An 11,913-nucleotide genomic window follows, 5' to 3' on the forward strand; every position below is an offset into this window, starting at 1 on the left:
CATTTGTAAGGAAACACTTTGCAGTTTGTGGAAATGTGAAATGAATGTAGGAGAATAATACACAATAGATCTGGTAAAAGATAATACAAGAAAAAACCAACCGTTCTTTAGCATTCTTTTGTACCATCTTTGAAATGCAAGAGAAAGGCCATAATGTAATTTTCCAGCCCAGGTGCAATTTAGATTTTGACCACTAGATGGCATCAGTGTATGTGCAAAGTTTTAGACTGAGCCAATGAACCATTGTATTTCTGTTCAAAATGTTGTATCAAGACTGCCCAAATGTGCCTAATTAGTTTATTAATAACTTTCCATGTTCAGAATTGTGCTCCTTCTCCTCAAACAATAGCATGGTATTCTTTCACTGTAATAGCTACAGTAAATTGGACAGTGCAGTTAGATTAAAAATAATTGAAGGTTTCTGCCAATATCAGATATGTCTATGTCCTGGGAAATGTTCTTGCCTACATTAGCTTAACCATCCCGTGGACGGGACACCAATCTCGAATACGTTTTTAAAAGTTTTGTTGATTTCACATTTCATTTTGTTGATTTCCCTTTGATTTCATGTTCGACTCAATCAAAAGTAAATCTTCTGTTTCAATTAAGTTTAAAATTTCACGTTTTAATGTCATGTGCACAAGTACAGTGAAATGCCTTTCTTGCGAACTCCAAACCCAACAATGCAGTAATCAATATCAATGTAGCACTAAAACTAACATAAGGTAGAACAAAAACACACAAGAAATAAAAACAAGAAGAACACAAGAAAGTAAGAAAGTTACAATGTGCAGGGATACTGGGGTGATAGAGGTAGATATTTATGGTGGTAAGCGGACTAGCATTAATAATATGCATGTCAATCTCTCCTGGCTCAAAGTGGAGGAGAGATTGACTTCATCACCTCTTGTATTTGTGAGAGGTATTGACATGTTGAATGCACCGAGCTGTCTGTTTGAACTACTGGCACACAGCTCGGACACCCATGCATACCCCACAAGACATGCCACCAGAGGTCTCTTCACAGTCCCCAATTCCAGAACAGACTATGGGAGGCGCACAGTACTACATAGAGCCATGACTACATGGAACTCTATTCCACATAGTGTAACTCATGCAAGCAGTAAAATGATGGAACAGCGGGGACTGTGAAACAACACAAACATAGGCACAGGCACATGCATACAAACACGCGATAACACACGATAACATGCACATGATACACACATGTACACATGGATTTTGTGTTGTAGATATGTGGTAGTAGAGTAGGGGCCTGAGTGGACACACTTAATACTGTTGTGAAATCTGTTGTGAATGTATTGTAATGTTTAAAAAACTGTATAACTGCCTTCATTTTGCTGGACCCCAGGAAGAGTAGCTGTTGCCTTGACAGCAGCTAACGGGGATCCTTAATAAACACAAACACAGATTCCAGAAAACAACTTCAAATGTGTGTGTGACCTCCGGACATAAATGACTATCAACATTGTTGTTCTATGGCTGGCCTAGGTTGTATTGGTTAGGGCATACTGTAGTTTATGGCTGGCCTAGGTTGTATTGGTTAGGGCATACTGTAGTTTATGGCTGGCCTAGGTTGTATTCGTTAGGGCATACTGTAGTTTATGGCTGGCCTAGGTTGTATTCGTCAGGGCATACTGTAGTTTATGGCTGGCCTAGGTTGTATTCGTTAGGGCATACTGTAGTTTATGGCTGGCCTAGGTTGTATTCGTCAGGGCATACTGTAGTTTATGGCTGGCCTAGGTTGTATTCGTCAGGGCATACTGTAGTTTATGGCTGGCCTAGGTTGTATTCGTTAGGGCATACTGTAGTTTATGGCTGGCCTAGGTTGTATTCGTCAGGGCATACTGTAGTTTATGGCTGGCCTAGGTTGTATTCGTTAGGGCATACTGTAGTTTATGGCTGGCCTAGGTTGTATTCGTCAGGGCATACTGTAGTTTATGGCTGGCCTAGGTTGTATTCGTCAGGGCATACTGTAGTTTATGGCTGGCCTAAGTTGTATTCGTCAGGGCATACTGTAGTTTATGGCTGGCCTAGGTTGTATTCGTCAGGGCTTACTGTAGTTTATGGCTGGCCTAGGTTGTATTCGTCAGGGCATACTGTAGTTGACGTAGAAAAGTGTTTTACAACAGAAAATGAAAACAAGCCTTTCTTATTGGACAAGTTCAGGCAGTCCCTCCCTGTTTCAATCTGTTTTGTTCCATTTGGTGCCCAATGAAAATGACTCAGGCTGGTTGTGAAAGTCCTGGCACTCACTCACCTAATTGGCTTCTCTGTTATATTAAGATGTTCTGTTCTGAGAAGATTTGCGGGCATCAAGCTGGGAACCCCTTTAAGGACAATTGCTTTCGATGTGAAATGCTTACGTGACAGTAATGAATGTCCTCTGGCATAATCCATGGACCATTGGTTATGGACGATTCCTTCATAGTGATTGGTTGATCAGCAGCTCCATGGTTCCACAGTGAAATACAGTTAATTAACCATAGGATGAGAATCACATACTGAGGGACTTTACCAGACAAATTAGCTTGGTCTGAGGGGCTTTGTGTTTTCTATTGATTCCATTTCTGTGCTGTCATGACAGTCTTGACAGCATATAAATAGAATGACTAGAAAGAATGAGATGGGATGGTACAGCCTCATTAAATAATATGTTCAGTCTATCATGGGTGCTAGATTGAGTTTTATTTGTTTTAATGAATTCCATTTCAGATTAATTAAAGCATTTGGGGAGATGTATGATCATTTGAATTGCGGAGAGAGTGTCTAGGTAGGCATTACCTTGAATAATGTTCAGGACAGGCTGACATGAGGGTATATACAGGGACTATAGGCTAGGGTATCATATGTTTTTATCAATTCACAACCCTTGGGGCCTGGGGAAACCTGTCTGACATAATTCCTGTTTTAAAGCTGCTCCAAGTTACCTGACTTAAACATTAGTGAAGCCTCTGTGGTGTCCAACCTCTTATCAGTTCAAGTGCTTTCATGATCGAGTCTTTCCTAATTACTGACACCAACTCGGGAGCCCCTCCTGTTTGTTAATTACCTTTTTTAGTAGATCAACTGCAGAGACTCAGCACCAAGGAGTTTCAGAACAGAGGACAGCGCTCCCCCAACCACCAAACATGGGACAGACACACCAGACCGAGCAGAATGACCCGGAGATCGATGTCAAGGCGCTCCAGGACATGTACAAAAAGTTTGTGACAGAATGCCCGAGCGGTGTTTTATTTATCCACGAGTTCAAGCGTTTTTTTGGCATCGACCCAACTGGGGAAGTCTCTGAGTATGCGGAGAGCATGTTTCGAGCTTTTGACAAGAATGGGGTGAGATAGCCTATTGTATGCTGTATGTTTCTGAGTTTTGCAGTTTTCTATATCCATGCAAATGAACATGGACACCCGTTTTTCTAAGTTTAGGGAAAAAAACGATTGTTTTCAATTTGTCTATGTCTTTTCAGGATAACACCATTGATTTTCTGGAGTTTGTGGCAGCCTTGAATCTGGTCTTCCGGGGGGACTTGGAGCACAAATTACGCTGGTCATTTAAAGTATACGACAAGGACGGCAACGGCTATGTAGATAGGACAGAACTGCGAGCTATTATTGATGTAAGCACCCAGTGAAGGTCGCCCGAGGATTCCACAAAGTCACTTCGGTGTCTAGTGATTAAATTATCCAAGGGTCTTATGGGAGTGTCTTCTTCAGTGGTGGTAAATAAGCTGAAGCAGACAATCAGTTTATCAGTTAAAACTTTCTGGTCAGATGGCTAACTTTTAACAATTCTGATGAGACAATTATGTGTGTTTGTATGTGTGTGTGTAGGCTACTTTTGGTATGAGATGTGGTTTAAATTACAAATCTAAAACAACTTTGATGTGTAAAAACATTAAGTGTGAATGCAAACCTGCAAACAGGTTCCATTGATGTAAGTTAGGCCTAACAATAGTAAAGGTTTTTAGGCCCTCTTACTTTGTGAATGATCTTGGCCCAAATCATTTATAACCATAGACTGTATGTATTGGTTACACACTGTTACTCCTTAATTCCCCCCCAGAGTATATATCGATTAAAGAAGACGTCCAAGAGAGAGCAGGAGGATATGCAGCAGTCGATGAATGAAGTGTGTGAAAGAATACTGAAGACTGTGGATGTGGACAGGGACGGTAGGTGCATACTCAGTCTGAATGTTTACATTATGTGCAGTATTGGGGGCCAATTCAGCAGAGCTCAATGTTGTGGAACAAACAGATGTTTTGAAATCCCTCTTGTTTTCTTCTACATGTAGTCATGTCAGCTCTGTTCATGACATGTTTATCTGCAACGTTCCACAAGGTTTCCATACTGAACGTGGCCCTGGTCTGCTTGTCTAGGTGTGCTGTAGGCCTGCACAGAAACTTCCAGTCTGTCTGTCTGCCTTGTTTTCTGAACAACCTTTCTGTTGTGATGGCCCATACAGGTCACATCACCCTGGAGGAGTTCATCAAGGGGGCCCAGCGAGACCCATGGATCATGAACATGCTCCAACTGGACATGAACCCTTATGGCTGGGTGCTGGAACAGAGAAGGAAGAGCGCACACTTTTAAAACGACTGGAAAGACATCTTAATTTAACAGTTTTCTTCATTTTTTTCCCCCTTTTTTTTCTTAAACTAAATTAGGTTCCAAATCAATTGCACATAATAGGAAAAAATACATTGCAGATTCATTCGGATTGTTTAAGCTAGTTTTAATTATAAGGACAGGAATGGTTGTGTCGATTACCTTTCATAAATTCCATGAGATCTTCATTCTGAGTGAACCTGCAGTGCAGTTTTTCTTCATCTGTAGATGATTTCATTTGGGCCATATGACTTAATTGGAGCCTTAAAACAATGTCAGTTCCACTTGAACTACTTTGCAGATATTAAACAAACAGACAATCATAATATCAATACAAAATATAAAACTCCCAGTTCATGCTACAAAACCAACTTAAGAGGTTTTAAAAATAGGGTATATTTCACTCAAGATTCCATGACAGTAAGGCATTGTTGGGAGAATAGATGGATGCAGTTCAATGCATGAATAATATAATTCACCAATACAGTGCATTTGGAAAGTATTAAGACTCCTTGACTTGTTCCACATTTTGCTACGTTACAGCCTTATTCTAAAATGGATTCAATTGTTTTTTTCCCCCTCATCAATAAACACACAATACCCCATTAATGACAAAGCAAAAACAGGTTTTTAGAAATGTTAGCAAATGTATTAAAAATAAAACAGAAATATAACATTTACATAAGTATTCAGACCTATACTCAGTACTTTGTTGAAGCACCTTTGACAGCGATTACAGCCTTGAGTCCTTGGTATGATGCTACAAGCTTGGCACACCTGTATTTGACGAGTTTCTCCCATTCTTCTCTGCAGATCCTCTCAAGCTCTGTCAGGTTGGAATAAGGAGCACCGCTGCACAGCTATTTTCAGGTCTCACCAGAAATGTTAGATTGGGTTCAAGTCCGGGCTCTGACTGGGCCACTCAAGGAAATTCAGAGACTTGTCCCGAAGTCACTCCCGCATTGTCTTGGCTTGTGGGCTACACTAGTTCATTTAGCAGACAAGATTTGCTTAGAATTCTGTGTCATTATTTTATATAATTTGAGAGTATGAAGAATATAGTTGAACATAGCTGAAGAAAATATAAGTCATATTTTCTCCAAACGATATGGGGGAGTGTGCACATGCAGCAATTCTGTGTTGAGCAGTTAACAAAGAAACAGGTACTGCTATATGCTTAATTTAGAGTTATTTATGAAACTTTAGTTGTGATGCAAATGTTGGGCTATATATATATATATATATATATATATATATATATATATATATAAATATACAGTGCCTTGCGAAAGTATTCGGCCCCCTTGAACTTTGCGAACTTTTGCCACATTTCAGGCTTCAAACATAAAGATATAAAACTGTATTTTTTTGTGAAGAATCAACAACAAGTGGGACACAATCATGAAGTGGAACGACATTTATTGGATATTTCAAACTTTTTTAACAAATCCAAAACTGAAAAATTGGGCGTGCAGAATTATTCAGCCCCTTTACTTTCAATGCAGCAAACTCTCTCCAGAAGTTCAGTGAGGATATCTGAATGATCCAATGTTGACCTAAATGACTAATGATGATAAATACAATCCACCTGTGTGTAATCAAGTCTCCGTATAAATGCACCTGCACTGTGATAGTCTCAGAGGTCCGTTAAAAGCGCAGAGAGCATCATGAAGAACAAGGAACACACCAGGCAGGTCCGAGATACTGTTGTGAAGAAGTTTAAAGCCGGATTTGGATACAAAAAGATTTCCCAAGCTTTAAACATCCCAAGGAGCACTGTGCAAGCGATAATATTGAAATGGAAGGAGTATCAGACCACTGCAAATCTACCAAGACCTGGCCGTCCCTCTAAACTTTCAGCTCATACAAGGAGAAGACTGATCAGAGATGCAGCCAAGAGGCCCATGATCACTCTGGATGAACTGCAGAGATCTACAGCTGAGGTGGGAGACTCTGTCCATAGGACAACAATCAGTCGTATATTGCACAAATCTGGCCTTTATGGAAGAGTGGCAAGAAGAAAGCCATTTCTTAAAGATATCCATAAAAAGTGTCGGTTAAAGTTTGCCACAAGCCACCTGGGAGACACACCAAACATGTGGAAGAAGGTGCTCTGGTCAGATGAAACCAAAATGTAACTTTTTGGCAACAATGCAAAACGTTATGTTTGGCGTAAAAGCAACACAGCTCATCACCCTGAACACACCATACCCACTGTCAAACATGGTGGTGGCAGCATCATGGTTTGGGCCTGCTTTTCTTCAGCAGGGACAGGGAAGATGGTTAACATTGATGGGAAGATGGATGGAGCCAAATACAGGACCATTCTGGAAGAAAACCTGATGGAGTCTGCAAAAGACCTGAGACTGGGACGGAGATTTGTCTTCCAACAAGATAATGATCCAAAACATAAAGCAAAATCTACAATGGAATGGTTCAAAAATAAACATATCCAGGTGTTAGAATGGCCAAGTCAAAGTCCAGACCTGAATCCAATCGAGAATCTGTGGAAAGAACTGAAAACTGCTGTTCACAAATGCTCTCCATCCAACCTCACTGAGCTCGAGCTGTTTTGCAAGGAGGAATGGGAAAAAATGTCAGTCTCTCGATGTGCAAAACTGATAGAGACATACCCCAAGCGACTTACAGCTGAAAGTGGCGCTACAAAGTATTAACTTAAGGGGGCTGAATAATTTTGCACGCCCAATTTTTCAGTTTTTGATTTGTTAAAAAAGTTTGAAATATCCAATAAATGTCGTTCCACATCATGATTGTGTCCCACTTGTTGTTGATTCTTCACAAAAAAATACAGTTTTATATCTTTATGTTTGAAGCCTGAAATGTGGCAAAAGGTCGCAAAGTTCAAGGGGGCCGAATACTTTCGCAAGGCACTATCTACTATCCCCTATAGTACAAAAGTTGACCGATTCTATTCTGTGCGAGAAATAAATATTCCAAACATAGTGTCATGACTATCTCTCTCTTGGTGAGGATCACAGGACAACAGATAGCCGAAACCCCCTCTCTCCCAGAGGAGAGGGGGAGTTGGGCAGGTTTTCTGACTTAACGACAGGTTGTAAACTTTCTCTCTCTTGCACTGCAGTATGGAGAAGTTAAAAATTCCTTCGTTTCACTCCCAGAGAGAAACTGTCCCCGCCAAAACTTCAACATCAAAAGATTGGAAATTGGAACATTCGTTTTGAAATCCACATGTTTGGAATGGTTGGTGAGGATACAAACAATAATCATGTCATAATTTATTATTTTGTGATGTCATTAAGGATGGTATAACAAGATAACTGTAACTCTGAGAGTGTACACATCCGAGTTGTCAGGTTTGCATCTAAATGTTGTATAAAATCAATGATTAACATACCTGTCTGAAAATATACGGTGCAAATACTTGGCTAATCCCCCCTTCATTTTACAGCCTGTTTATTACTATGTATTTACTAGGTAAGTTGATAAAAAAAAAACGAATACGGAGTAACAATTGGGTCCCCGATGTCGCCACTCATCTCTGATTTGCCACTGGGCACGCAATATCAAGTGCGCCTATAGGCTATTTAGTGTGGTCTCAATCAAATGATCCATAGCCTATAGGCTACAAATTGCATGCTTGTAGAAGCACAGAGCAAAGTTATATTTTAAAGATAATCAAATCAAATGTTATTGGTCGCATACACATATTTAGCATATGTTATTGTGGGTGTAGCAAAATGCTTGTGTTCCTAGCTTCAACAGTGAAGTAATATCTAGCAATTCACAACAATACACACAAATCTAAAAGTAAATGTGTATATATGTGTGATGGGATGTATAGACATTATGGATAGCTGGTGGGATGGTGTAAATAAAACTAGGATGCATTACACACTGCTAATGGATATTCCAACCCTGATCCCTGGCCTGCTCTGCGCTAGCTAATCAAAAGTGTTTGTGTGCTGCCTAAACAATGGCTGTTCTGCATAGGAGGCCTACGGTGGCAGTTCAGGAGGAGCCTACCTGTTTAACATATGAAATTAGGGTATATGCTGCTACAGCCATAGATTTGTCGGTCAATTCCTCCACCCACCATACACTCTTTAAATAGCCTATCTCAGTGTCATTGAAGGGCTGTTAAGTTAAAACAAAGACTCGAATTGAGGGTGTATGAGAGGTTATCCCATAGGCCTGCCTTTAATTAAAGAAAATTGTAAAAAATAAAATAAATAAAAAACACAGGCCTACCGTTTGTTATTTTAAGATTTTGAAGAAAATAAAATGGATCTGATTATATAAAGTGGTCTATAACAGCGCTTTGGTCTGTGAGACTTTATGTTAGGAACAAGCTGTAAAATACCTGGGAAAGGTGGGACTCTGATGCATGTGGAGATATCATTGTTTAGTTTCTTTGACATTCAGAGGCTGAGCTACAACCCTTGATAGCCGAGGCTCATTTTTGGGGACTTTTCTTGGGAAGTAATCTAATTCTGTCTCTGTCAATTTATTAAATGATTCAGTGTCCGTACAATAGAAGATGCTTAAACCCAGACAGCTTTTAGGGAAACACTTGTGACCTTCTCTCGTTGGGTTAAGCCACAGAAGAAGAGTAGCCAGCAGGTAAAACTTACATGCTCGTGTGTCGGTAAGCCTACTCTGTCTGGAATGGAAAGTAAGGCCTAACTTTTGAAAGTATCATCACAGATAGAACTATGAGACAGTTATTTCACCGGATGTATAAATGTGAAGCATCCGTTTGGCATTTCCACTCACTACCAAATATGGTCCTGAGAGGAAGCCCAGTGGCCTGCAGTGGGAGAAGATGGAATGAGATGGATTTTGTCCGACATTCTGCAAATTCTCATCAACGAAACATTTGATTTCAATAGAGTTTTCTGTTCCTAAAACTAGAATCTGTTACGAACAGAGCGGACTAAGTTTTGTAGAAAGTGCCAAAGTAAAAAAAAACATGTTGTTTAGGAGTGCAAAGGCAAATTGCGTTATTGCACATGTCCATTTTAAAGTAGGTGTTCACTAATGGAAAATGCAAATGCATGCTAGAACGCGCCAATAGGATCTCTAACTTGTGCTTGGCTCTGCCCACCACGTTGCTTGTTCTGCTCTCTATGACTCATTTGTTCCCATTGGTTTAAAGGAGACGCAGGGAGTCAGGAAGCAGGTGCAGTCGGTGAGTTTAATAGGAACGAAGATGAAGTAAATACAAAAACAGGAGACGTGTCAAAACATGAAAACAGGAAACAATACTACCTAATGGGTGATACAAAGGAGTGCTAGATAAAGGGGAAGTAATCAGGGAGTGATGAAATCCAGATGTGCCTCATGATGGGGCGCAGGTGTGCATAATAAGGGTTGCCAGGTGTGCGTAATAACGGTTGCCAGGTGTGCGTAATAACGGTTGCCAGGTGTGCGTAATAACGGTTGCCAGGTGTCCATAATGAGGGTTGCCAGGTGTCCGTAATGAGGGTTGCCAGGTGTGCGTAATGATGGGTTGCCAGGACCGGTGGTTAGTTTTGTTGCAAACAAGACACACTGATTTGACATTGGAGAAATATGATATGATGAACACACAGGCCTATCTCTCTGTCCATTCTCAGTCTGTGATTTGTGTAGCATTAAAAAAGATTCTGCTAATATGTAAAATGACCTAGAATTACATGACATTTTTATAAAAAGCAATGTTTTTCTCTGACCTGCAAATACGATGATAGATTCATGCAATGATTTTACTATAAAGGAGATATTTCCACCCCTACTCTTATCCATTGTGGTCTGCAAACCCATAACCTGGCCCCCAGCCCTGTACACTATCAAAATTCCTGCAATGCCATGTAATGCATACAGGATGAAGAACAGTTTCTTAAACTGCAATCTGCAGGCTCTGGACTCGGGTCTGTCCAAGAAGTGATGGTAAACATGTTCTCCACTACCCACTTTATGTTTAATTATTATTTTGGATATAGGGGAGGGTCACTTTTTTTAAATACTTTTTTCTGCATTTAGGCACTATTAAGGTAAAAATATATTCTGTTGAAGGGAGGGCCATCCATTTTCATTTCAAAGGTCCAATTTTCTCCATGTAACCGTTACTATGAATAAACTTCACTCCCTTACCGCTCCCTAAAAGATGAAATCAATGTTTCCCTTAGTCCTGCTTGGAACCAACGTCTTTCAAGATATGTTCGCCCTCTGGTTGGTATTGTAATCGTAACAACGCAGTCCTTTTTGAACAGACTACGGGTGATTTATGACAAGCATCCTGTACAGCGGAGGTAAAGAGTGTCATTTTTTACCAAGCTAATCTACGGTGGTAATTTACTAGACTATTTGTATGAATGAAAAATAATGATGGTGTGACCTACTGTTATTATTTTATTTATTTCCTATTTATGTTATCGAAAAGTGTCTGGTACGGCCATTTCTTATCAAGAGAGAGGGTAAAATATCTATGGACTGTCCATATTTGAAATGTGTAACCTGATCAAGTCAATCGGGGGGGATGGAGTTATTTGTGCCTGAAGGGTGCAGGCTGGAATCAAACCCACGTTGACACATTAGGCTACAGATACGTTAGGCTACAGATACGTTGGGCTACAGATACGTTAGGCTACAGATACATTGGGCTACAGATACGTTAGGCTACAGCTACGTTAGGCTACAGCTACGTTAGGCTACAGCTACGTTAGGCTACAGCTACGTTAGGCTACAGATACGTTGGGCTACAGATACGTTGGGCTACAGATACGTGTTGCAGTAATAGGACATAGGCCTAACGTTTGAGCGAGCAAGAAAAATACTTTTAGCGCAAGCCCTGATCCGAATGACTCGACTGCCCCAGCACAGAGAGAAAGAGAATTGCTCGTTTTCAGGGGCTCACAAGGCTCAATTGAATGTCCTGATGCCGCAGGAAAATTCTCTGCCACAAAGAGGGATGAAGTTAAGACATCTGCACTTTGAGCTAATACTGTCACGCCCTGGTCTTAGTATTTTGTGTTTTCTTTATTATTTTGGTCAGGCCAGGGTGTGACATGGGTTAATTATGTGGTGTGTTTTTGTCTTTTTTTTTTTTTGTAGGAATTGGGATTGTGGTATAGTGGGGTTATCTAGAAAAGTCTATGGTTGCCTGAAGTGGTTCTCAATCAGAGGCAGGTGTTTATTGTTGTCTCTGATTGGGAACCATATTTAGGCAGCCATATTCTTTGAGCGTTTCGTGGGTGATTGTTCCTGTCTCTGTTTGCACCAGATAGGCTGTTTAGGTTTTCACATTATGTTTATTGGTTTTGTA

At 40.4% G+C, this 11,913-nt stretch overlaps 1 protein-coding gene across 1 annotated transcript; it reads left to right on the forward strand.

Annotated features, from left to right (window-relative positions):
* The first annotated feature begins 3,152 nt into the window (after window positions 1-3,152).
* On the forward strand, window positions 3,153-4,613 carry LOC139412252 (guanylyl cyclase-activating protein 2-like). Its single transcript, XM_071159092.1, has 4 exons — window positions 3,153-3,353; window positions 3,488-3,637; window positions 4,084-4,192; window positions 4,486-4,613. The coding sequence occupies exons 1-4, from the start codon at window positions 3,153-3,155 to the stop codon at window positions 4,611-4,613; spliced, it is 588 nt and encodes a 195-aa protein (XP_071015193.1).
* The last annotated feature ends 7,300 nt before the right edge of the window (window positions 4,614-11,913 follow it).

The sequence above is a fragment of the Oncorhynchus clarkii genome, chromosome 6 (assembly GCF_045791955.1).
Source record: "Oncorhynchus clarkii lewisi isolate Uvic-CL-2024 chromosome 6, UVic_Ocla_1.0, whole genome shotgun sequence".
NCBI lineage: Eukaryota > Metazoa > Chordata > Actinopteri > Salmoniformes > Salmonidae > Oncorhynchus > Oncorhynchus clarkii.